We start from the raw sequence: 27,145 nt of genomic DNA on the forward strand, positions 1-27,145 counted from the left end.
TGTTATTATATAAAGAGCCCTTTCCCTAAATAATGTTGGGAAATTATCTAATTCCCAAATTACAGCTAATCTTTTTTTAATTCCCACCGTACCGTCGACGTCACTGATTCAGTGGGAATTTATTTTTAATGCGGGTTTATTAGAAAACCGCGGTGTGCTAACTAAAACCTGCTACTTCAAATAGCGGTGTCTATTTTATAAACCGCTACTCCAAGTAGCGGTGTTTTGAGGCAAACCGCCACTTGAAGTAGCGGTGTATGAAATTAAAACCGCTACTAAGTAGCGGTTTATTCTTAGAACACCGCTACTTGAAGTAGCGGTTCGTTGCTAGACGAGAAAAAAAACGGGTTTGTTTTCCTCATCTGACGTGGACGGTACGATGGGAATTAAAAATAAATTGATTGTATTTTGGAAATTGCGCGTTTTCCCAACAATATTTAGGGAAAGGTCTCCTACATAAAAGATTGCTGTGAAGAATTTTGTTTTAATAAATTTTAGCTTAATTAAAATCTCAAATTTCGGATAATTGTCCCAAATTTACAAGTATCAAGACGACGACAACACACCAATTCAACCAAACAAATACCATTATTTCCATTTTTATATATCAAAGTATTTAACCAATCTAAAGTATCTTTTCAAAAAAAAAAAAAAAAAACCAAATCTAAAGTACGAATATCTAGTTAGAGAGTGTTATTTCTTTATTACTCCACCTTGTTGAACGTTGATTTGGTAGTTTTTGGCATGATCTAATTAATGTTATTCTAAGTTTCTAACCACACTACTTTTTATTTTTTGACAGGAACACTATATTTAATTCATCAGACATTTTTCATTTTTAATTTTTACGTTTGAACAAAACACTTACAGCTTGTTTGCATACGATTTCAAGAAGGAAGGGGAGGGAAGGGGTAGGGAGGGTAGGGAAGAAAAGATTCACCTCCCTTGTTTGGATAGAAGAGAAAAGAAGGGAAGGGATAGCAGTGTAACACCATTCACCAATTTGCTGCATCATTTCAGAATACAAAAAAAAAAAAAAAAAAAAAAAGCAAAAAATTAATGAAAATCACTTACATTAGAATGAGAAACACGAAAAATCAAAGGTGTTGTGTTAATACATAACTACAACATATTTTTGTAAGTTGCAATTGATGAATTGATTCACACAAACAGCTTGAGCAAGAGATTGAAATTGACGAGAACCTCGACAATTAGGTTTTCGCAATTGAAAATATGCAGAATCGAGGTTGAATTTCAGAATTTGCAGCAAACATTCAACTCAATTGCTAATTGAAGAACAAATTCGAGATTAATAAAGATTGAAAGAAATTGAAATTGATGAAATAGGGATGCCAAACCCTAGAATTTGGGGGAAAGATAATTCTGAAGAGCAGTAAAGAGAGAAAAATACTGTAGTTGAATATATCATATTGAGGAAAATAGAAGAGTACATCGGTCTTTTTACAGTAAGTCAGTTTGTATAATATGTTTTCCTTCCAAATCCTTTCAAATGTGGAAAGATTTTATTCATTAACAATTAATGAAAAATTTTCCCTTCATTTCCATCCCCTCCATTTCCCTTCCTCCCTCAAATTGTTATCCAAACAATGGATTTAGCCCCCCTCCCTTTCCCTTCTCTTCCTTTCCCTCCATTTCTTCCTATCCAAACAAAGAGGGAGCCCCAATTAATCTCGGAGATTAACATTTTAGTTTATCTCTCCTCACAACTTTATGCATTGATCTCTGTGCCACTTTATTATTTTCATTTTATCATTTAAATAATAAAAGAAAATGAATAAATTGTGAGAGGAGATATATTCACATATTTATCTTAGAGATAAACTTGAATTTACCCCCAAACAAACCCTTAAACACACTCACTTTACTAATTAATCTGAGACAGTTTTTCCGACCAATTTTTCTTCATCTTCTTCTTCACAAATCAACCAAAATCCAGCAAACCCTATTTTTCGATGATCTTCCCCAATTTCTTCACGATGATCACCATAAACTCATTACTAATCTGATTTTAAAACTAATTGAATTAATACTAGTAATAATCTGGGCAGAAAACTACTGTTTTTGATCAATTTGATTTGTTGATTGAAGAAGAAAGTGTAAAAATGGCGTGGGATAATCCATGTCAAGAAGCTACGAAATCGAAGCCATTATTTGTTACTATGTATGCTACTGTGATAATCGGAATCATCTTCTCTTCATTCTATGTATTCTCTGCTATTTACTCGACTGAGTCTCCTGATGCTCGAATTTCTCTTTCCTCTTCAACTTCAAGTAATTTTCTCTCTTTTGATTTTTTTGGGTTTATTTTATCAGCTCATTGTAGTTTTTGAATTACTTTGATGTATATTATAAGATTAAGAATTTAATACTTTTCCATTTTTGTTATGTTTGTGCTTTGATGAATTTAGTGTAGTGTAGTATGTGTTAGATTAATGTATATACTTGAGGTGATTATTGATATGCTATTACTGTGTTATTCGTGATCTTTTAAATTAGGGATTGATATTAGGGAGTTTTAATTGATGTGGTTTTAAGGAATGTATTTTGAGTGATTAGGATATGTGAATTGGGTGATGAGGGGCGCTCTTTCGAGTTTGAGGGTAGGAATGCATCGATAATGAGATTTTCGATAATGCTTTTGCTTTGGATTTTGGTTGTCGAATATCCCTTTGATTGTATAATTAGACTATGCTTTGTTTGTGGCTGCCTCGTATGAGCTTGTATAGAAGAAGACATTATTTGTTAGAAGAAGTATATTGGTTGGAGTTCACTTGTGCATGTAGTTCCTCTTATAGTCACTTTGTTTGTATTAGTAGAGGCATTCACTTGATCTTCTGTTTACGTGTAATCTATATGTATCAAGCGAGTTTGAGTGATGGTAATTTTTACATTGGTAAATTTATTACCATGCTTGGATGTATTATTTTGGACTATGCTCTATTGAGAGATGAACTTAAAAAAGGGTGGTAATTGGTGTAAAGGAGAGATATATTGGAACTTTATTGGTTTTTATTGTGGGTCAATAATGTGTAAAAAGTTACTAGAATTTGAAATATTCCCGGAGTATGTTTTAGAAACCTAGGCTTTCATGTCATACACTAGACAGATAATTGAAGAGGCATGTTGAACTGAAACCGAATGATATTTGGGCACTATGTTTTAAATTTGCTTTTGTTCGTGATACACAGATTATAAAAGTGAGTATGATAGAATAGATGAATGACCTCACCGTTAGAAAGGGTCAGGTTGAGAGTAACTTTGTACATAGAAGTGACACAGGCTTACTTTAGTCAGGAAAAATAAGTAACATGCATAACTTGGTTGAATGTGTAAGGTGAAGGCTTTATCCTCTATCTTTGGGCAGGTGCGAGGTATCAGAAATTTCAATATAAAGAAAAATGTTTCTATGGTGAAGGAGAGGGGTGTGGGTAGGGGAAGAATCTTTAATGGAGGTGTGAGCCAAAACCTTTTTATTCTCATCTTCTGGAGCCGGTTTGATTGACAATTGGTGGAATACCTTGGTTTGAGTGCTTTTAAAGAATCTTTTCTATCCAACGTATATTATTGTGTGCTCTATGCTTTCATGAAAAAGCATATAATTTTATGAAAGGTGAATCAATAACTGAATTAGATATTTTGGTGTTATGAATTCTATTTCAGGAGGAGATTCTTCTCTAGAAGCACCAAACTCTTCCCTGCCGACAGGTTTAAGCACAGGTTCAGTTTTTGCAGTCAATCCTCAGAGCACATCTTTGAAGCCTATATGGGAGCCTCCTAAATCAAAGAAAATGCCACCTTTGGATTCCTTTCGGTTGACGAAAGAGTTGGTGGAGGAGAGAGTAAAGGATAATGTTATTATAGTCACATTTGGAAACTATGCATTCATGGATTTTATCTTGACTTGGGTTAAACATTTGACTGATTTGGGTTTGTTAAATCTCCTAGTTGGTGAGTTCTTTCAACCTCAAGTTCTTGCTTTAAAACTTATTTCTGGATCAACACCATCTGAATACTTTTCTTGAAACCTGGAATTACTTGGAGAGAATCTTCCGGAACTTTGTTTAAACATCTATCCTTATTCAATAAGTAGGATTCTCAGCTGCTATTTATGTGGCCTCACTATTAAGCATATTTAAACATATTCATGATCTCTATTTGACTCATCATAACTACCCTGGTGCCACATGTAAAGATCTCACAGTTCAAATGTACATTGTGCTGCTTGATCCATATAATCCTAGAGTAAATTGATTAGATACCCCTTTTGACTAATCTGCTACTTTTTAGAAATAAGACTAAGGACTAGTTAGTGAACCAGTTTCTTTAGTCTCTCGTGACCCCATGCTAAAAATAAACTGGTGTAATGATTTATTGTTGTATTTTCTATTCTATTGATTGCAAAACATATGCTTAAGTGAATTCTTGTTACTTTCAGTGAAGACCATTCTAAATAAATAAAATTTCACATATTTATGGGAACTTTTTCATTAAGGATCTAGGGCAACTCCCTTTATTGCCATAAAACCTTCTTCAGTTTCATAAAGTGGACTCTCTGTTGATGCTGGGTGTTCTTGAGGCCTATATCTAACATGATATCAATGACAATCCGTAGATGTGGACCTTTAATACCTTTGGGCCCAGACTAGGTCAAATTAAATGGATCTTACATGTGAGGTTGTGAGTTAAAAGCATGCTTCAGCCCTATGAAACATCACATTTGAGCTCTGTAATAAAAGGGACTTCAAATGTGAGGGTTAGTGTTGAAGGTTTTATAGCTTTATCCCAAAAATCACATGTGAGTATCCTATATTGATAAAATAAGAGAGAGTTAATCACTTTACAAGGCTAAGGAGCTACTCCCTTATTGCTATTTGCTTTTATGGTGAACCTTCCTTGGCTTTGTAAAGTAAAATCTATCTCTTGATGATGGTGCGGCTCAAGCCCAAACTTAGAAACATATATACTACCTCCGTTTCATATTATGTGCAACAATTGAATTTTTTATATGTCACAAAAAATACCAATTGTTGCACATAATATGAAACGGAGGTAGTACTATATAATATTAAATCCGTATCCTAATGTGGCTTCCCATTTTCATGCCAGTTGTCTTTTTCTTTAACAAAATAATCATTTAGGAAGTTACAAAACATTGGAAATTATAAAAGGTACAATCTATCTATAGTATTATTCGGTCACTCATCATTGTAGTATAACTGAGTGTGCTATGATTGGAAACTATAATAGTTACTTACATTTACCTATGTGTTCCCTTCGTCCACAAATAGTCTTCCGTTTAAGTTTGGTCACACATATTAAGATTTTTTTTTTGTGGACATCTTAAAACGGAAAACCGGAAGATTATTTGTGGACGGAGGGAGTACATTGCTAAATTGTAATAGCTAATGTGGAATTTGGAATTGACAAATTTTTTTAGTAATGCAAATGTATATTGACACACACATTTTTTATTGTAACTTGTGCATTTAACGGGCCATAGATTTAGCTTTTCATTGATCTAGTCAAGGATTAAGACATTTAACCAAAAACAATTAGGAATATTGAAAAGGGTATAATTTATGTGAATTAATAAATTTTAGCTAGCTTGAATATATACTGATGTTTGGGAATGGTCTATTCATCAATATTAGGTATATGTGTTGGGGCCTGGGGGGTGGGGGTGGGGGGGGGGGGGGGGGGGGGAGGATGTGTGGTTTGTGTGCGTTTATGGAACCCATCATGGAGGACCTTTTTTCCCTCTCCATAAGCACTGTCAGGAGAATATGAACTAAAACAGAAATAGGTACATGTATAGAGGTAAATAAAAGTCTTATGTAACTTGGATATTGCTATTGTAGGTGCAATGGATACTAAATTGTTGGAAGCATTGTATTGGAAGGGTATTCCAGTTTTTGATATGGGAAGCCACATGAGCACTATAGATGTGGGATGGGGATCACCAACTTTTCATAAAATGGGAAGAGAAAAGGTTATTTTAATCGATTCTATTCTGCCGTTTGGCTATGAATTACTAATGTGTGACACGGACATGGTTTGGTTGAAGGTACTCTTCTTCACTCGTTGTAATGTCCTTTTTTATGTTTTGATTGAATTGCTTTTACATATTTTTCTGCTTTCGTTCATCAGACTGATGCTCTAGATTTATTTGTGGGTACAAAGTAGTTGTTCTGCAACTGGAAAAGAATTAAGGCTTTTTTTATTAAACGTTGTATGTGAACCATCTTTTTAGGAGTTGATCGATTGTGTGACTTGTGTCTAAGTAATTAATGTTGATATCGTGTGATAGTCTCAAACACACAGCAAGCTCAAACCTAGATATACTAAGAAACTAACAGAATTGAGAGGGAAAGATTGAAGCTTTCATTAACAAACAAAGTTTCACACAAGTGATAGGTTTAGCCTATCAAGCTCTAGGATGAGTTTAACTCACTACTGACTACTCTCTAATCATTACTCAAATCATCGCCTGCTTACTCTCTCTCCTCTCTTTGATTATATATTACAATTTTCCAAAGGTGATTTCTAAGCTTGTCTTTTAGTGTCCAGCTGGTGACTGCTTCCCCTGCTCCACTAAGGTGTGTGCTGCAGCTTGTTGTTGTGTCTCTGTTGTGGTTGGTTGCTGCTGCACCTTTTCTTGTTGATCTCTTTTTTGTCTTCTTCTACCAGTGTATGTGAGGACCACTTGAGGGCTGGTTTGATCCATCACATATTGTTCAACAGACATAGTCAAGGGCCTTGCCTCCCCTCATTACCACCACTAGTCCACTACCATGATGGGATTTCAGGCTTGGATTGTCTTGCTTTTGCAAGATTCAAGAATTCAGACTTTTGTTACGGATGTGTAGTTGTCTTTAGTTTTAAGGATAGTTCATTATCTCTAAGTTATGGACTATTCTATATTTCTATTGTTTGAACATGGTCTACGACAAGGGCCAATTCAAGTGTCATGGTATGGGTTCAACTTAACATGTTAAACTTGCCCTTGACTTTTACTCTGCAGTTATTTATTTATTTTTAGACACAACTCAAATGTGACCATCATGAAACATTATAAATTCAAGCTCCCCAAACTATTATCTAGGTTGCTTCATCAAACCCATAATTTTAGTCTTTTAGATTTAGGTGACAAACCATTTAAATAATTTCATGGAGTTTGTTATCATCATGCTGTAATTGGGTTCTGCTTTATTATTTACATTCATCAGTTCACATGAATGTAAAGACTTGAAATATTTACATTTAACCCTTTTTTTTTCTTGTTAGAATGTCCAGAATTAAATTCTATGAACCAATCTATGTTGTTTTGTCTGTTGGGTTTGCTATTCTTTATATTATGTATTATCTGCTCCTTGGTAACGTTCCATGTTCATGTAACAGAACCCCCTTCCATATTTTGCTCGTTTTCCTGAAGCAGATGTTTTGACTTCAACTGATCAAGTTGTGCCAACAGTGCTTGATGATAGGTTGGATGCTTGGCAGCAAGGTGAGCCTGTTAGTATCTGATTTAGTGTCAACTGAATTATGTCTTACTTTCTCCCTTTCAATATAATTGCAATTATTTTAGCTGTGCACTTATTAGAAGTACTAAGTTTAACCATGTATTTATACTAATTTACTAAAAGCAATTATATTTAATTTAATTATTGTTGTATTAGTTTTATAGCATATTTTCATGATATCAACTTTTTAAATTCTTTCCTACTTAATAGATGGATAACTTACGACATCTATGACCAAAGATGTGTATTGGCAAGTGTGCTAGTCAAGATGTTGCAATGTTTGTGAAACAGAGTAAGCAGTATTCATCATGCCAAAAATATTCTAAACTCTTTATATCCATAATCGGGTACCTTCCGCAATTTCTAATTACATAAAAACATTCCCTATTCTCATACATACATGTATGTGGCAGTAGGAACAGCTTTTCTTGTATTCTGCACCTTTTATATCTTTTCCTCAAGTTTTCGTCAAAAGTTCCAGTGTGTTTTTCGACTTACCTCTGAGCTTTATCTTTTTCTGGCACCTCTGTTAATAGGATCCATCAGTTGGATAACCAGCCCCCTTAATTTCTTGGCTGTTGTCTGGTTTTTGAAGTTATGGAGTGATGATACTAGTGTGATCTAAGTTATCCTCTATAAAACTAAAACAGAAAATCTTGGCACCTTTTACTGGGATGATCATGTAATATATGTGCTTTAATTATGATTTACAAGGTTCTTGTTTGTACATTTGTTAGGGACTTCCTTGTGTAATAGAAACCTCCTTGAGTTAAGCTTCTTGTATCATCTGCATTCCCATTGCTGTAAGCCTTTAACAACATATTTTTATGTTGAGCATTTTTTGGACCAGCATCTCACTCGCATTACAACTTGGCCTCCTTGGGAAGAATTTGTTGTTTGTAATTCCCATTTTCAATTCTCTTCTCTATAGGCAGGCTAGAGCTATGTGTGTTTTCCCTTCAGTTCTACCCACATCAAGAAAGAGCCTTTTGCCTTTAGCCACTGCATCAATGCCCCACAGGCCACAGCTTTCCACAAGATCGTATAGGGCATGTTGTGTACCTCAGTCTCATTGTACCGTTAGTCAATTTGTTCGAACGGTACTTTAACTATAAACATGATGATGCTAGTATGCATCTTCCCTTAAATGAGCTCCAAGTTAAATGGGTTTTTACTGTTCCTTATGACCAATGAGGCAATGAGCCAGTTCCTCAATCTTAGTGGGTTTTTCTTATTTCAAAAATGGCAATACATGTACCGTTGTTTACAACTAAAGATTCATAGAAATACATTCTTTGTCTGATATGTATGGTACTCATTGTTTATTATCTGTCAAACAGTTAGTGGTGCATACAATATAGGGATCTTTCACTGGAGACCGACAGAATCTTCGAAGAAGTTGGCTAAACATTGGAAAGAGTTGCTTCTTGCTGATGAAAAGATATGGGATCAGAATGGGTTTAATGATATTGTACGAAGGCAGCTTGGGCCCTCTGTTGATGATGAAAGTGGTTTAGTTTATGCTTATGATGGGAATCTTAAGCTTGGGCTCCTTCCTGCCAGCATATTCTGTAGTGGACATACTTACTTTGTTCAGGTACGCTATTTTTTCAGTTCTTTGTTTGCAGATTGTGACATTATCTCCATTCCTAGTATAGAGACAGGTAAATTAAGAGTGGATCCTTGAAGGAAGAGTTTATTAGCTTCTTAGATAAAACGTGGATGGGAAGTTGGGTGATTTTAATAATGAATGAGTGTTGGAGTGGTTGGGATCATGCCTTACATTCCTATCTGTGTGAATGGACTACGTGGAATCGTGGATTCGGAATTTTAACAGGATTCATTATAGAGGTTTATGCACAGTGTTAAGGGTTCACAGAACGTATATAACATGCTAATGAGTATAGGCTACATGCTAATGAATATTTAGTATTGAGTTATTTGGTGATTTTGGAAGGGATGACTGAAGTGGGCTGTTATTGATGTCAGACTCCAAGATGGATTATGATAGTCTCTTAACCCTTTGGATAAGATTGCTTCTGATTTGTTATCAACCTTGGTCCATGATAGGCCGTCGTCGAGCCTACCAAAGATAAAGTCCTATCTTGGTCTCACTAGCTAATAGCAAGGGTAAGAAAGGGTCGAACCCCAAGAGAGGCGTTGAATCAACTGTCAACTAAAGCTAGGGGAGATAACAATATTTAGAGGATTCTAGGGCTCGGGTTATACCACTCAACTTCATCACAAATCACGATTAGCATGCACAAACAAGGTAAAATAAGGGGTAAAATAGGGGAAATCATCTAAGGCACCCAACTACTCTCTCAAGCTAGAGGGATTACTTTAATCATGAATACAACCTACTCTCGTGGTTACAAAGCATAAAACAAGGGTTAAAGCATAATCACGATGACATAAACATTCCCTTGACTAGAAATTTCTATTCTCATGGCATTTCAAGTCAATCAAGCATAAGGGAGCTAACTCAAGTTCATCTCTCGATCCTTCGTTGAGAAAGCTTGGATAATAGTTCTAGCAATGGCCATATACAAGAACTAAGCAATCAAACCACTTAAGCTCAACTAATTAACACCCAACAATTGCCAAATTAGCACATGCAACAAGTAATTAGTGACTACATTGAGGGTTTTACCCAAACCCTAGAAAATTAGACTACTCACAATCCATGGAGATTAAAGCAATTAAGAATTTCAAACAACTCATGAGCATAATTAAACTAAGAATTAAGCTAATTAACAATCTAAGCATACAAGAATTAAGCAAATAATTACCAACAAAGCAAGAAGAAATAGGAGAAAAGAGTGAGAAATAATTACTAGAAAGCTTCAATTTTGATTAACAATGGTGGAACTTGTCTTCAACAATGATTGGGATTGAAATTTCCAAGCTAAAAATTAAGATCTAACTAATGATTTGAGAGTATTTGTGTTTCTACAATTACAAACTAAGAGGAAGCACTAAAAACTTGGATGCCGTACAATTGAGCAAAGGGGGGTATTTATATGACCCTCAAATAAAAAGGACGGAGAAAACAAGAGTCGGGCACGGCTACAGGTGCGCACGGACGTGCCGGGGGTGGCACGGACGTGCAGCCTAAGTGGCACGGACGTGCCACCCTAAGCACGGCCGTGTAGATGCAGAGGGTTGAATCAGTCTTGCTACTGATTTGGCCAAGAATATACAGACGTGCCACATTTGGCACGGGCGTGCAGATTTGAACAGTAGAATCAGTTTTGAAACTGATTTGGGCCAAGTGTGCGGGCGTCTGCTTCTGGCACAGGCGTGCTGGATGACTTGCACCGACGTGTTGAAGTCTTGCACGTCCGTGCCAAATCAGGCAGTAGCTCAGATTTGCTATGGCACGGCCGTGCAGGGTCTTCTAGGCCCTTCTCTTCACATTTTCTTCGGTTTTGCTCCATTGTCATGGCTTCTAACCTCGGTTTATCATCCATATGCCTCAAATGATCGTCTTTGGACCTAAAAACTCAACAAAAACACTAACAACCCGTGAAGCAAGGGATACACAAAAATTGAACGAAAATAGGATAGAAGTGAACCAAAATGCTAATATATCGAGTAAACAAGGTTCAAAATCACCCTAAAATCATATCAAATAACAAGTTATCAAATCCTCCCAAGCTAAGTTTTTGCTAGTCCTCGAGCAAAACAAACATGTCAAACCAAGAAGGAAGATTACTTGGCAATGATCAAACCAAGGAGAGAAAACACAAACACAAATCCGCATGGCAAGAACCGTAAACACTTTTAGCACAAGTGAAAGCAATTTAAACCCCTAAGTCGCCTAAGAGGACGAGTTTTTATCTCGTGGGGGTTTCCCTTGAGCTTAACCCACAACTCACACAAACCACACCAAACTATCATAACACATCGTTATCATCAAAGTGGTCAAAACACACCAAACCAATGTTTTTATTGCCCAAGTCAACTCATCGGGATATAAATCACAAGCAAGACAAGTGAGCAACTTTCAAGAATTACCATTCATACAAATGTGCACATGAGTTGGGGGTAGAGAGGCGAACTAATCAAGGTTGCACTAGGATACTTCCTTATACCTTTTACTAGTTCATTAGAGCACGTCTAGATATTCCAAAGTTGCAAAGCCCTCTTTCGGTTATAAAATCTCAAAATGCAAGTCCACCTCCCAAAATGCACTCCCAAGCCCTTTCAACTACGCTCTAATTCGGGAATTTACACAAAGAAACATCACAATAGATAGTGCGTGGGAGGCATCCACAAATTGACCTCTAGGAAAGAAAAAGTGAAAATCTTTTTCAGAATTTGGAGGAGTTTTTGACTTCCTCTTCTTTTTCTATATATATATATATATATATATATATATATTAATTTCATTGCCCTCGCCTCTTTTAACTGTGAGCGACTCTTTCTTTTATTCGAAACATGTGGCTTATTAGTAGAGTTTCATTTTGGGGAGGAAGGGAGACACACCAAGGGCACAAGGGACCGCAATTTGATTCAAACATATCCTACTTTGGGCAAATTTGACAATATCCTATGCTAGACGTGCAATTGAGCATTCATCGGTTTTCATTTCATATACACTAGTGCAATCAAGATTAATAAGCCTCTAAATGACCCCAATTCTTGCACACACCCTTCTAAAAGAACTTTTACTCATCACTCAAGAGTCAAGCAAGCAAATCATATAAGCATCGTCATTTGAGTCTCATTCCAGGGCTAATTTTTCTTTTTTCTTTTTTTTTTTTTTTTTTTTTTTTGTTTAAGGTTACTAGAAAGCAAAAAAAGATAGAAAGTTAGGAAAACTAAGCTAAGCATAAAAAAAAAAAAAAATTAAAACACAACTATACATCTAAATAAATAAAAAGAAAAGAGAAGTATTCACACATTAAGAGATTTGGATTTAAGGTGTTGGATTTCAAAGGGAGCAAATTTGGATGTTAAGGGGTTTGGATGTTAGGGGAAGGAACAAACAACATGCAAAGCTAATATCAACAAGCACATTCAAGAACCAAAGAGAAATCGACCATGTCAAATAACCGACCATGTCTAGAAGCAAATGCTAATATATCGAGTAAACAAGGTTCAAAATCACCCTAAAATCATATCAAATAACCGACCATGTCTAGAAGAAATCGACCTAGAAACACGGACGCTAGGTACCGCAACCCTTCTCCTCCTCCCCCCGTTGATCCACCACAAGTGGATACAATGGGAATAATCTTCAATAACCAAACCTTTTCGAACAATTTCCTGAGAATTAGTAGGAGGATAATTAGGCCTACCAAATTCTACAATGAGGATGTGGCCGAGTCCTTGGGGGTAGGGGAGGACATTAGAATGCTATTTGAGGGATGTGGCCTAGGTGGTTGGCTAGACTTGCATGCCCCGACCTTTAAGAGATTAACCAACAAGAACCCCCGCCGCATTACCTTTCAACTCATGAACACCCAACAGAACATGACCATTAATAGGGTGAACCAAGCTTTTGGGTGGCCTACGAACGGAACCATCAGGCCAAAAGATAGGTCACCCCGTAGCTATAATGCGGGTGAGTTTTGGAGGAAGATCACCGGCCTCTTCAACTACAACCCTAGGACCGATAAGGCCACGGCCATCATCCACCCCGCCTTTAGGATGTCACAGCGCACCATAGCGAACACGACGTTCGCTAGAGGTGATAGTTCGGGGGTAGTGTCCACTAGGGAGCTTCACTTCCTATGGCACGTGAGTGAGGGTAGCACGGCCTTAGATGTAGGGTCTTGGTTTGTAGACCACCTAGAAGATGTTGCCACCGGGTCCGGTAACATCACCATAGGTGGTATGTTCACTATTATTGCTGCTGCTCTTAACCTTGATTTTGCAAATCATGAGGTTTGTTTGCCTAGGTACGACGCAGATTGATCTGATGACGATGAGGTGGGTAGAGGACGTGGAAGGGCCGCACCCCTACTTGTGGCACGTGAGTGGGCGGTCCTACGCCTACCTCCCCGACCCGGAGCGGACCTTCATCTACGATGAGACCAACCGGGTTTTTAAGAGGGACCACCCTTGGGCTCCCGGTGAAGACGAAGAAGAGGAGCAAGAGCAAGAAGAGCAACATCAACAACCACCACAACAACCTCCACAACAACAAACAACAACAATACGAGCACCGACAAGGGTACCAACAAGGGTACCAAAGTCAAGGCATGGGTGAGGGCAACCCACCCCTCACCTTCGAGCAACAAATGTAGATGATGAACGACGGGTTTAACCGGATGACCACCGAGTTCGAGACTATGAGAAAGTCTCACGAAGACATGAGGTCCTACTACGACAACATGAGGACAAGCTTCGAGGGTCTTCGGTCGGAATTGGGTGAATTTCGGAATGTCTACCGACATTGGTACCCCGGGGGCTCAAGCTCCCAAGGAGGCCCGAGCCAATGAGTTAGTCCTCTTCCTCCCCTTTCTTGTGCTTTAATTATTTTAACACTGGGGACAATGTTTATGATAGCTTGGGGGGGAGTCTTTCTCTTTGGTTCTTGAATGTGCTTGTTGATATTAGCTTTGCATGTTGTTTGTTCCTTCCCCTAACATCCAAACAACATGCAAAGCTAATATCAACAAGCACATACAAGAACCAAAGAGAAAGACTCCGTCGGGGAGGTAAGTTATCAAGATCACCTACAAAGATAGGCAACCGTGAAAGATGATCGGCCACAACATTTTCGGCACTCTTCTTGTCTCTAATCTCAATATCATAGTCTTGTAGGAGCAAGACCCACCGTATCAACCTTAGCTTCGGTTCTTTCTTTGACAAGAGGTACTTCAAGGCCGAATGGTCGGTGAAGACTATGACTTTAGACCCCCAACAAGTAGGACCTTAACTTCTCAATTGCATGAACAATAGCTAGAAACTATTTTTCCGTGGTCGTGTAATTCTTTTGTGCATCATCCAATGTTTTGCTAGTGTAGTAGATAGCATGGAGCTTCTTATCCTTCTTTTGTCCAAAAACGGACCCAATGGCAAAATCCGAAGCATCACACATGAGCTCAAAAGGAAGCTCCCAATTAGGGGGTTGAATAATAGGAGCCAAAATCAATGCCTCTTTCAACCTATCAAATGCTAGCAAACAATCATTAGTAAACACAAAAGGGGCATCCTTTACCAACAATTGAGTGAGCGGCTTTGCGATTTTTGAAAAATCCTTTATGAACCGGCGGTAAAAACCCGCGTGTCCAAGAAAGCTCCTTATCCCCTTCACATTTGTAGGGGGTGGGAGACGCTCAATGACCTCAATTTTGGCATGATCAACTTCAATGCCCCTACTAGAAATCACATGACCAAGAACAATGCCCTCCTCTACCATGAAATGACATTTCTCCCAATTCAAAATTAAGTTCACCTCTTGACATCTTTTCAACACTTTAATCAAATTCGAAAGGCATATGTCAAAAGATGAACCAAAAACAGAAAAGTCATCCATAAATACTTCAATTGATGATTCAAGCATGTCGGAAAAAATAGACATCATACACCTTTGAAATGTGGAAGGTGCATTACAAAGTCCAAATGGCATCCTTCGATAAGCAAAGGTGCCAAAAGGGCATGTGAATGTAGTCTTCTCTTGATCCTCTGGTTGGATTGGGATTTGGAAGAATCCCGAGTATCCATCCAAGAAACAATAGTGACTATGTGATGCTAGTCTTTCCAAAATTTGATCAATGAAGGGGAGTGGGAAGTGGTCTTTCCGGGTGGACTTATTCAATTTTCGGTAATCAATACACATCCTCCACCCGGTGACCGACCTCGTAGAAATGGTCGCACCCTTATCATTCTTCTTGATGATGGTCATGCCTCCCTTTTTAGGCACAACTTGAATCGGGCTAACCCACTTACTATCGGAGATAGGGTAGATTATGCCCGCTTCAAGAAGTTTTAAAACTTCTTTTTTCACAACTTCCTTCGTGTTTGGATTGAGCCTCTTTGGTGCTCAATCGAGGAAGCATGATCTTCATCAAGTAAAATCTTATGCATGCATATAGGACTTATCCCCTTAATGTCATCAATTTTATACCCAATGACACCTCTATACTCCCTTAAAACATCTAGGAGTTTCCCAAGAGCGGTGTCATCAAGCTTAGCATTGACAATAACGGGATAACTCTCACTATCATCAAGAAAAGCATATTTAAGTAAAGGGGGAAGGGGTTTAAGTTCAACCTTATGAGGAGGCGTAGTCCTCTCCTCTTTTACCTCCACATTAAGCACTTCCACTTTCATTTTGTTGTGGACTAAAGGTTGGTTGAGCAAAAGATCATACCCCCTTGTTTCTTCACTTTCCTCAACTAAGCCTCCCGTTAGGATAGCTTGTAAAGGATCTCCTTCAAACAAATTCTCTTGAAACTTCTCTAAGTCCCTTTCCAAAGTATCAACTCTATAAACTTCATCATACAATGGCTTTTTCAATGTTTGCAGGAATGAAAATGATATTTTCTCATCTCCCACATTCAAGGTCAATCTTCCTTGCTTCATATCAATCACCACTCCCGCGGTGTTCAAAAACGGTCTTCCCAAGATTAGGGGCACCGTAGTATCTTCTTCCATTTCCATTACCACAAAATCACATGGTACAAATACTCTTCCAACTTGAACCGGCACATCTTCAAGAATTCACCAAGGTAGCCTAACCGTGCGGTCGGCCAATTGTAAGGATATTCTTGTTGGCTTCAAGTCTCCAACTTTCAAACTCTTAGCAATAGAGTAGGGCATGAAGCTTACACTTGCCCCAAGATCACATAAAGCATCCATAGCTTCCATATCTCCAATCTTCACCGGTATTGCATAGCTACCCGGGTCGCCAAGCTTTTGAGGAAGCTTATTTTGAATGATTGCACTCACCTCCTTAGGAAGGGAGATGGTTGCACTCTCTTCAAGCCTACTCTTGTTGGATAGAAGATCCTTTAAAAATTTTGCATACGTAGGCATTTGTGACATGGCATGAAGAAAGGGGATGTTCACTTGAAATCCTCTCATGACTTTAAGAAAATTTGAAAACTTTCCATTCAATTTCTTTTCTACAATCCTATGAGGGAATGGAATTGGAGGCTTGTATACTCTCATAGGGGGCTTTTCTACTCTTTCCTCATCCCTCACTTTCTTTTGTGACTCCCTCGTCACTCTTTTGTTGCTTCTTTTTCTCAACATCAACTATTTCATTTTCAAAGTCATCCTCATTTCTCACCACAACTCCCTCATCTCCCTTTTTAGGCTCTTCTTCACTCATGACCGGCCCCTCATAACCTCTCCCCGATCTCAAAGTAATGGCCTTAGCTTGCTCCTTTGGGTTTACCACCGTTGAGCTTGGGAAGTGACCGCTAGGACTTGAGGATGAACTCCCAACTTGTTGTGCTATTTGTGCCAATTGATTCTCAATTATCTTGTTGTGTGCTTGAAGTTGTTGGATGTTCGCTTGCATATCCGCATTGCTTCTTCCTTGTTGTGCAATGAAGTTCTCAAGTGCGGCTTCAAGGCTAGACTTTTGAGGAGGTGGAGGAGCGGGTTGGTTATATTGTTGCCTTTGTTGGTCTTGGTTGGGATGGCGATATGAAACTTGTCGGTTTTGAGAGTGAGGTTGGTTGTAGTGGTTTTGGGATTGGTTTTGGCTTTGATTGTAGCTATTTTGTGGGGGCCTTTGGTTTTGTTGCTTCCATCCCGCACTTTGTTGGGGTTTCCAACTTTGATTGTAAGATTGGGGGTATGGCTCATTTCTTTGCCCAATTGCCGCCGCTTGCTCTTGGTTAGTTGAGTTGCAACAAGAGGACATATGATCATTTCCTCCACAAGTTTCACAAGACATGACTTGTTGTGAGGAAGAGCTTGGAGACGTAAGAGTGGCTTGATCTAGCTTATGAGCTAGCATGTCAAACTTTGATGCAATAAGGTCTATTGCACTAAGATCGTGGATTCCGGCCTTCTTTGCTTGAGGTTGTCTTCTATCACCTCCATATGCGTAGTGCTTTGCCACCTCTTCAATCATTTTGTATGCTTCATCCACCGATAGCTTTTTAAGGCTACCACCGGCCCCGTTATCAAGGTTGGCTCTTGAAGTAGGAGTAAGACCATCATAAAAGCTTTGAACAATGATCCATGATGTGAAACCATGGTGTGGGCATTTTCTAGTGTAGTCCTTGAAACGCTCCCAAGCTTCACTTAAAGTCTCATCAATCTCTTGGTTGAAATCGGTGATTTTCCTCCTTAGTTCGGCGGTCTTTTCGGGTGGACAATACTTTCCAAGGAAAGCTCTAGTGACTTCATCCCATGTGGTCAATGATCCCTCTTCTACCGTTCTCAACCAATGCTTTGCCTTGTCACGGAGGGAGAATTGAAACATGTGCATACGGATGAACTCTTCCGTAATGTTGTTTTGCTTGATGGTGGTGCACAATTCGAAAAAGTTGTCCAAATAAGCAAAAGGACACTCATGAGAACTACCACCAAATTGATCACCTTGTATCATACGGATGAGTTGAGGCGATAGCTCAAAATTGTTTGCATTAGTGGTGGGGAGACGTATGCCACTCCGAAGTGTGAAGGCATTGGGGTGGTCATAATCTCGTAGCAATGGTGGAGGAGGATTGTCATCACCCATGTTCTCTTCTTCGTTGGTTGAAAAGATTTTTTCCGGATCCAAATCCGAATACACAATGGAGAACTCGGGTGTGCCCTGCAAAAGTCTCCTGACGTTTCTCAAAGTCCTATTTAGCTCAGGATCAACGGGGATAAGCGGTGATTGCTTACTCTTCCGTGTCATGCAAAGTCAAACAAAACTAAGAAAAACGTTAGCAATGACTATCACAAGTTGAAAACACAAATATACAAAAATAAATAAAAAAAATTATGATATAAAAATTCACACACTTAGACTCATTCAACAATAATACATTCAATGTGACTTTGCCTCCCCGGCAACGGCGCCAAAAATTTGATAGGCCGTCGTCGAGCCTACCAAAGATAAAGTCCTATCTTGGTCTCACTAGCTAATAGCAAGGGTAAGAAAGGGTCGAACCCAAGAGAGGCGTTGAATCAACCACCGAAATACTACCGCATAAATAAGCTAAATGAAGTCGAAATTGGTTTGGTTTTATATAACAAGTACTAGTTCAAGTCAATTAAAGCTAGGGGAGATAACAATATTTAGAGGATTCTAGGGCTCGGGTTATACCACTCAACTTATCACAAATCACGATTAGCATGCACAAACAAGGTAAAATAAGGGGTAAAATAGGGGAAATCATCTAAGGCACCCAACTACTCTCTCAAGCTAGAGGGATTACTTTAATCATGAATACAACCTACTCTCGTGGTTACAAAGCATAAAACAAGTGTTAAAGCATAATCATGATGACATAAACATTCCCTTGACTAGAAATTCCTATTCTCATGGCATTTCAAGTCAATCAAGCATAAGGGAGCTAACTCAAGTTCATCTCTCGATCCTTCGTTGAGAAAGCTTGGATAATAGTTCTAGCAATGGCCATATACAAGAACTAAGCAATCAAACCACTTAAGCTCAACTAATTAACACCCAACAATTGCCAAATTAGCACATGCAACAAGTAATTAGTGACTACATTGAGGGTTTTACCCAAACCCTAGAAAATTAGACTACTCACCATCCATGGAGATTAAAGCAATTAAGAATTTCAAACAACTCATGAGCATAATTAAACTAAGAATTAAGCTAATTAACAATCTAAGCATACAAGAATTAAGCAAATAATTACCAACAAAGCAAGAAGAAATAGGAGAAAAGAGTGAGAAATAATTACTAGAAAGCTTCAATTTTGATTAACAATGGTGGAACTTGTCTTCAACAATGATTGGGATTGAAATTTCCAAGCTAAAAATTAAGATCTAACTAATGATTTGAGAGTATTTGTGTTTCTACAATTACAAACTAAGAGGAAGCACTAAAAACTTGGATGCCGTACAATTGAGCAAAGGGGGGTATTTATATGACCCTCAAATAAAAAGGACGGAGAAAACAAGAGTCGGGCACGGCTACAGGTGCGCACGGACGTGCCGGGGGTGGCACGGACGTGCAGCCTAAGTGGCACGGACGTGCCACCCTAAGCACGGCCGTGCAGATGCAGAGGGTTGAATCAGTCTTGCTACTGATTTGGCCAAGAATATCTGCACGGACGTGCCACATTTGGCACGGGCGTGCAAATTTGAACAGTAGAATCAGTTTTGAAACTGATTTGGGCCAAGTGTGATGCACAGGCAGCCTAAGTGGCACGGGCGTGCTGGATAACTTGCATGGACGTGTTGAAGTCTTGCACGTCCGTGCCAGGCAGTAGCTCAGATTTGCTGGGACACCCCTGCATGGTCGTGTAGGACATGGCACGGCCGTGTAGGGTCTCCTAGGCCCTTCTCTTCACATTTTCTTCGGTTTTGCTTCATTGTCACGGCTTCTAACCTCGGTTTATCATCCATATGCCTCAAATGATCGTCTTTGAACCTAAAAACTCAACAAAAACACTAACAACCCGTGAAGCAAGGGATACACAAAAATTAAACGAAAATAGGATAGAAGTGAACTAAAATGCTAATATATCGAGTAAACAAGGTTCAAAATCACCCTAAAATCATATCAAATAACAAGTTATCACTCCACGACTTTGAATTAAACTTCTGAGCTGTATCATGTAAGGATAATTTTGAGTGATTTATACTGTGATATCTGATTGACAGGCGATGTACCAACAATTTAAATTAGAGCCATATGCAGTGCACACCACATTCCAATATGCTGGTACTGAAGGAAAGCGCCATCGATTACGAGAAGCCATGGTGTTTTATGATCCACCAGAGTACTATAACTCTCCAGGTACTTGACTTCCCATGTGTGTGCGTCATTTCATTAAGCAAAATTACTCTATGTACCTCTTCTTTTTCTTCTCATTAATGTTTAGCAATAATCCTCTTTTATTTGATGTAGCAATACTGCATGCATTTCCACCTGCTTAGTTGTATTCCCTCCATTTCGTAGTGATTGACCTTATTACTTTCTATGTTGACTTTCCTTGTGGTCCTTTGATCAGTTTGATGTATTGTTCCAGAAACTATATATTTCTGTTGATTTTTAGCCTTCCATCTTTTGAATTCTTGAACTTAGGATAGACACTGTGATATAGTTGGAGTGTGTAATACTGGGTCACTGGGTGGAACTTGTTGTCTATATCACTCCTATGATGTTATCAATTGGAAAATAAAGGGGCCTCTGGTACTCTTTATCCTCAAAGACATTCAGGGATGGCTCACATGACATATGTGATGATGAATGATTGACTATTGTTTAAGTAGAGAATTTCTCTTGTCAAACAGGTGAAGTAATTGGCCTTTCTGATTTGGGTATCTGTGGGCCTTTAGATGGCAGTGAAAAACATTAATTCAATTTGCAAATGAATAATATGAAACTTCTCAAATAATTAATACGCTTTCTTTTGGATCACTTTACTCCTTTAGGGTTTCCTACATTCTTAGTTAAAATTGTTAGGTTGTAACATACTCAATTGGAGTAATCGGTTTCACCTTTAGAGCTTTGTCTCCAGCATTACACCTTACCTTATTGCCTTATTTGATAATTAGCGGTTAGCTAATTAGTAAGAGCTGATTGCATTACTGGTTTGACTAGCTGGTTGCATTAGCTGTTTTGGCTAGATGATTGGTAAAAGCTTATTATGTAGAGTTGCTTGGTAAATTTAGCTTATTAGTTGTAGTTGTTTGTTAGTTGAACACATGAAATGACATTAGCAATTTATTTTTACTTGAAAAGGGAAAAAAAGTGGGAGGGCAAGAATGTAAATTAGAGTAACGTTTTAGGATTAGATTGTCATTTGACATTCATTACTCAAAAAGCTAAATCTAAAAAGCTCTCTTTTTTAGTTTTTTTTACAAATTAGCTGATTTGCCTCAATAAGCTCATTTAAAAAGCTCTTTTACCAAACAACCAAATTAGATGATTTATGTAGTCAAACCTCTAACTTGGTCAAACAAGCTCATTTTTTGGTCAAAATTCTAATTACCAAACATGCCCATTAATTCCTAGTGTGAAAGCCTTTCTTTGGAGTTAATTGACAATTAATTATGCAATAGTTACATGTGTATTCAAGTTAAGGTTTGGGTTTTTCTTAGCTATGGACTGATCTTATGTTAGTTATTATCAAATCTTTCCTAAAATTTGATGGAGTGACAGAAGTCCTGTGTTGTTCTTCATGATTGTAAATTGAATAATATAGAATCTAGAAACGTTTGAAGAATAGTGACATGAAGGATAAGAGATTTTTTTATCAACTAAGAGATAATTCCTTTGTTATGGGGATATAATTTAGATACACTAAAGAGAGAGTAACAATAATTGGGATTTTGCAATTTTCATGTCCATTTATCAGGATTTGCATAAATTCTATGCTTTTTATTAGAAATTTCGGAATATTGATGATCTACCACTTCTGCTGAATCTAATGCAGGAGGTTTCTTGTCATTTAAGCCATCCATTCCGAGGAGCTTATTATTAGATGGAGAGCATAATGTTGAGTCACACTTTGCGCTTGTTAATTATCAGGTATAATATAAATTGCTGATGTCTGTAGTTGCTGTTATATGTGACATCTACTCAATGATACTTTAATGGTTCTTCTCAGATGAAGCAGATACGAACTGCGCTTGCTATTGCGTCATTGCTAAATCGGACCCTGGTGAGAACAAAGCATTTGACTGTTTGTAAATGCAATTCTTTCTGTGGTTGTTAATATGCATACTCAATTCTGTTCATCGTAAGTTTATAACTGTCAATTGCAATACATCATGCATTGATTAAACAAGAACTAATATATATTAGAGTATATAAAGCAAAAAGGAAGGTAAGGGACAGAAATGCATAAATGTATACTTTTTGGCCACGCGGCCAGAGGTTTTTCACTCAAGTAATTGTCAGCCATTAGACTTACGGCCTGTTCTCTTCAGCTTATTTTCAGCTCAGCTCAGCTCCAATAAGGCAATAAGTTTAGTTCAGTTCAGTTCAGTTCTTATCTTAATTTCCTTCTCTCATAAAATATTCAATTCAGTTCAGTTCAGCTCAGCTCCAATAAGTTCAGTTCAGTCAATCAGAACATGCCCTTATCAGTCCCTATTTGTCTGCTTTCCTTCCTTTCTCTTTGTGTACCCTCTTCCCCAGAATTTAATTGAATGTTACTCAATATGTAACTCAAGTTCAACATACATTCTTTTGCTATGCCTTCTGTTGATTTGATGACCATTATACCTCTATTACTGATTATTAGTTCTGAACAAGAACGATCCCCATCTTTTGAGGGTAGAATGGTTGTTCAAATTGCATTTTGTGCATTTCTATAGTACATTTGTCTAAAGTCTAAACTCTAATAATTATGAAGGTTTGCAGGATATTGTTGCCTTGTCTAGTAATTCTTCTAGTCTTGCATCAATGAAGAATTTGTAAATTCTTTGTATGCATTTTTGAGACATTATTTGAAATTGGAAAAGCAGGATTGGGATTGCCTTGTGAATTATTTATGCTGATATCTTATTTACTTGTGATTTGTAGGTCATGCCGCCAATATGGTGCAGGTTGGATAGGCTTTGGTTTGGTCATCCTGGTATCCTGGAGGGTACCATGACAAGGCAACCTTTTATATGCCCTCTGGATCATGTTTTCGAGGTAAAGCATAGGGTGAAATTTATTCAGCTTTATCTCATCTGCTTTAATGATTGTGCTCTCCGAGGCTTAAAATTTTGGTTATTCAACCTTAGAGTTCATATATTAGTCAAGGATTTTGGAAAATAATTATTGTTATATGAGAAGCTCCTTTTACTATTATTATCTTCAACAGAGAACCTTATACATGCTTGTTCAGCTATTTTCAATTCTCTTTTGCATTACATCTGGGGATCACTTACTAGAACAAAAATAATAGAAGAAAGAAAACAAAGTTTCTATATTTTTTTCTCTTTCCTTCTCTCCATTAAAAAGAGACTACTAAGGTTGTGAATCTGACAATTAATATTGCAGAAAGGTGTGCATTAGTATTTACTGTTTCAATGTGAATTACTTATGTCTCTCTCTACTTCTCCAATGTTAAAGGTTGTTTTCTTAGTTGCAAGATGATCTGTTAAATCTCATGGCAATTCCAGGTGCTATGTTATATACAGAACTTGAAACTTAAGTGCACTTTCAATCAGAAGTTAGGTTTCTGTTCCTTTTTTTTTTTTTTTTTTTTATTTATTTTTTTTTTTTTTTTATTTTTATAGGTTAGAAAAAAAGTCAAGTAGGGTGTTTCTTTTTGAGGTTAAAAATTTCCCATTTCGCAGAATTTCACTTGAACTGTAAATTTATGTTATTATGTAGGTTCTTCTGGGAGACAATGTATACCCATTCTTCTCATTGAGTGTTCCATTTTTATATAGGGGAAGCTGAACTTCAAGCGCAGTTGTATCAGCTGTCTATTGTAAACTTGTTGCAGATATTTTGTATGTTATACAAAGTATTTGACAATTAATATTGTTATTTGAATAATTTATTCGCAGGTGAACGTGATGCTGCAAGACTTGTCACAGCAAGAATTTGGTCCACATATTGATATTAGGGAGTACTCCTTCCTTGATAATCCAGCACTGTCCCATGAAGTATGTTAGGCTTTTTTTTTTTTTTTTTTGAAAGAAGTATGTTAGGCTGTTAGCACAGGGACTTGAGTGATTTATCTTACAAATATTGCATATTTGAAAGGATCATTTACCTGGAACTCTTTGTGTGCAGGTGAAAAAATCGTGGCTTGATGTGCATCTTTGTCAAGTAGGATCAAAAGACTATCATGTTACCAAAAATGTTAGTGCTGCCGGATTGCTCAGATTTCCCAAACATGGCAGTGAAGAAACGGTACTCATTTATGATAGTTGGGTTTTTGGATAAACCATCAATTAATATATCTGAAGTAATTGCATCCTGGTCAATATGCTGTTACATGCTTGGTATTACAAAATTTATTCACTTTAAATGTTCACATCAGCTTGCGCCTTTTGCTGATAACTTAAAGAAGTCGCGTCAAACAGCAACCCATCTGGTGAATATTTTTCCTTAAAATTTCTCCACCTCCAGTAGACAGTAGTAATAGCCCAACACAAGAAGCCCTATAAATGAAGGGCTATATGGTATATATAAGAAGAAAACGACAAGAACAGATAACAAGCAGTAGTAGAAGCTAGTGTGTATATGAAATCAGTGTGGGTGCTTCATAAAACCTAGAATTGTCTGATTGTTTTTTTTTTTTTTTTTTGTTATTATTATTTTTATTTATCAGATGCTACTCTTCATCATGTCTTATTGGCACTTTTACTTTATTCCTTAAATTGTTAAGCATACCTTAATTGGTCACAATGTAGACACAAACAGAGACAATCCCACCCTCGACAAAGTTATGGGTGATGGACGGTCATCCTATTTTTTCCTCCTTCCTCACTGCGTTGTTTACACCAATAGTGCTCCTTTTCCAAATACCTCTATCTCCCAAATCATTTCTAGAATGCCATTCTGTCAATGGTGTTACCTCATAGAACTAGTTTGATGACTTTGATCTTAGGCCCTTGGCTACCTTATTTTGCATTATTCTTAAGTTGGAATTTACCCCTTGATAATATGCATAACATGCTCTTTCTTCCAGTTATCTTGAGACCTGTTTATATATCTTGATTGTTATTTCCAAGTTCATGCTGTTGAGGCATAGCCTTCCCAGACAACACAGGTAAGTGTCCCACATTGACCAAAGATGAGAGAACTAAATACATTATAAGGCTAAGGGACTGCGAAGATGCCAGGCCCACGGTTTGGGACCTTTAATGATTTTAATGTACTATAGGTCAATGGGAATTTGAAAATGCGCTTCGACCTCCTCACCTGTCATTAGCTAGGGCTTGTTGCATAAAGAAGCATGAAGAATAATTAATGTTTTTAGTTTGCTAAATAAATGATGAGATAGAATGCTAACATGTTTGAAAGTTTTGATTGTCTGTCTTCTTGGTGCTTTTTAGATTTGGTATCTTCTTGTTTTAGTGTTCTCAAAGTACAGGAAGGATATTCTCAAATGGTGTTCATTTGCATGATGAATGATAGAGAGTTAAGGTGCCAACATGCTTAAAAGTTTTCGTTGTCTGTCTGCTTGGTACTTTCTTTTATTTGATATCTTGTAAATTTTTCTGAAGTACAGGAAAGGGTATTTTAAAAGTATTGTTTCGTTATTTTTGATTAATGTTGTAGCACTAATGTTATGTGCCTTATGTCCACCACACTATATTAGAGGTAGGCAGTGTTTGAGGCAAATGTTGGAGAAATTAGGAAAATTGCACAAAGTGCATATTGTCCTTGTGGCCTTTTCACTCCCAATACACACCTTTCTACCCCAAGGCACAATTTTAAGAAAAAGATGAGGAGGTGCTTGCTTGTTATCTTAACTTTCTTGTTTAGTTGATTTGTGAGTGTGCTGCTTTTAGTAGCATTTTGTTTTTACTATAGCAGTATATTTCTTCAGCAATGCAATTGATCAGCTTATTTTTAATCTTTTTGATAGTTCAAGACAGTGTTCTCCTCGTTCAAGGATATCAAAGTTATAAACTTCTTATCAATCCAAAATGCCTTTGTTGGGTTTGCTGACAAGGCAAGTTTTTGCTTCAAAATATTTCATAGGACTGTATGCTTTGCTACAACTTACAATGCTGACTTTTTAATATGCTCTTTTAGGAGAGAGAGCGGAAGTTCAAGAATCGTGTTAAGCGATATGTAGGCATCTGGTGCTGTGTGATGAATAACACTCCAGGCCATATATATTATGACATGTATTGGGATGAAAAACCTGGGTGGAAACCATTACCACCACAAAAGCCAGAGGATGATCACCCTCCTGTATAACTGCGTGGACCGTTCCTTCCAATATGAAAACTTTAAAGGCTTACACCAAGAAGCACAACTTGTAATCAGCTGACATAAATCTAGGTCTTCTACAGAAAACACACTGCAATCTCCATCGGTAAATGGCAGTGCGTCCAAGCTCCAGCTGAGAGAGAGATTTTGATTATTGCTACAGGCAATTGGCAGTGCTTTCCAACTTCCAAGTTCCAACTGAGAGATTTTCAACTATTGCTGCAGGGCTAACGACTTTGCTGCAATTCAGGCATATGAAGATATGTGCTGCCCTGTTCTAGGGTACAGCAAAGAAATTTTTTACGATCCTGGATGTGAAATAAATGTTGTAGGAAATTTTGTTGAATCAATGATCTTTGTAAAGATCATTTATCAGTGCAAAAGTTGTATCTGGGCATGACTTAATACGGTTTTGTATGAAGTTGTATCCTATGTTCATGTGTACCAATTCTCACTCAAACATGACGAACAAAATTACCAGTGAAAGAATTGGCGTCTTTTTTGGAAATATACACAAATTTGTACTTCAAAAGTTTTATGTTTGGTCCAAGCAAAACAAGTAAATTAGATCATTTTTGGATTCAGAAATTAATCAAATGGAAGTATG

General features: G+C 37.5%; 1 protein-coding gene and 1 non-coding gene across 2 annotated transcripts; both read left to right on the forward strand.

The window, feature by feature from the left end:
• The first annotated feature begins 1,900 nt into the window (after positions 1 to 1,900).
• On the forward strand, positions 1,901 to 27,070 carry LOC145598648 (arabinosyltransferase XEG113-like). Its single transcript, XM_081655031.1, has 13 exons — positions 1,901 to 2,292; positions 3,682 to 3,969; positions 5,880 to 6,085; positions 7,420 to 7,525; positions 8,882 to 9,138; positions 20,304 to 20,439; positions 22,082 to 22,176; positions 22,256 to 22,309; positions 23,176 to 23,289; positions 24,156 to 24,254; positions 24,385 to 24,504; positions 26,189 to 26,275; positions 26,359 to 27,070. Exons 1-13 carry the CDS (start codon positions 2,124 to 2,126, stop codon positions 26,524 to 26,526), a joined length of 1,899 nt encoding a protein of 632 aa, XP_081511157.1. The 5' UTR covers positions 1,901 to 2,123; the 3' UTR covers positions 26,527 to 27,070.
• LOC145599844 (small nucleolar RNA R71) lies at positions 17,705 to 17,811 on the forward strand. Its single transcript, XR_014104101.1, has one exon. It is a non-coding gene; the product is annotated as a small nucleolar RNA R71 (small nucleolar RNA).
• Positions 27,071 to 27,145: the final 75 nt, after the last annotated feature.

This window comes from Chenopodium album, chromosome 20 (genome assembly GCF_948465745.1).
Source record: "Chenopodium album chromosome 20, dcCheAlbu1.1, whole genome shotgun sequence".
Taxonomy (NCBI): domain Eukaryota; kingdom Viridiplantae; phylum Streptophyta; class Magnoliopsida; order Caryophyllales; family Amaranthaceae; genus Chenopodium; species Chenopodium album.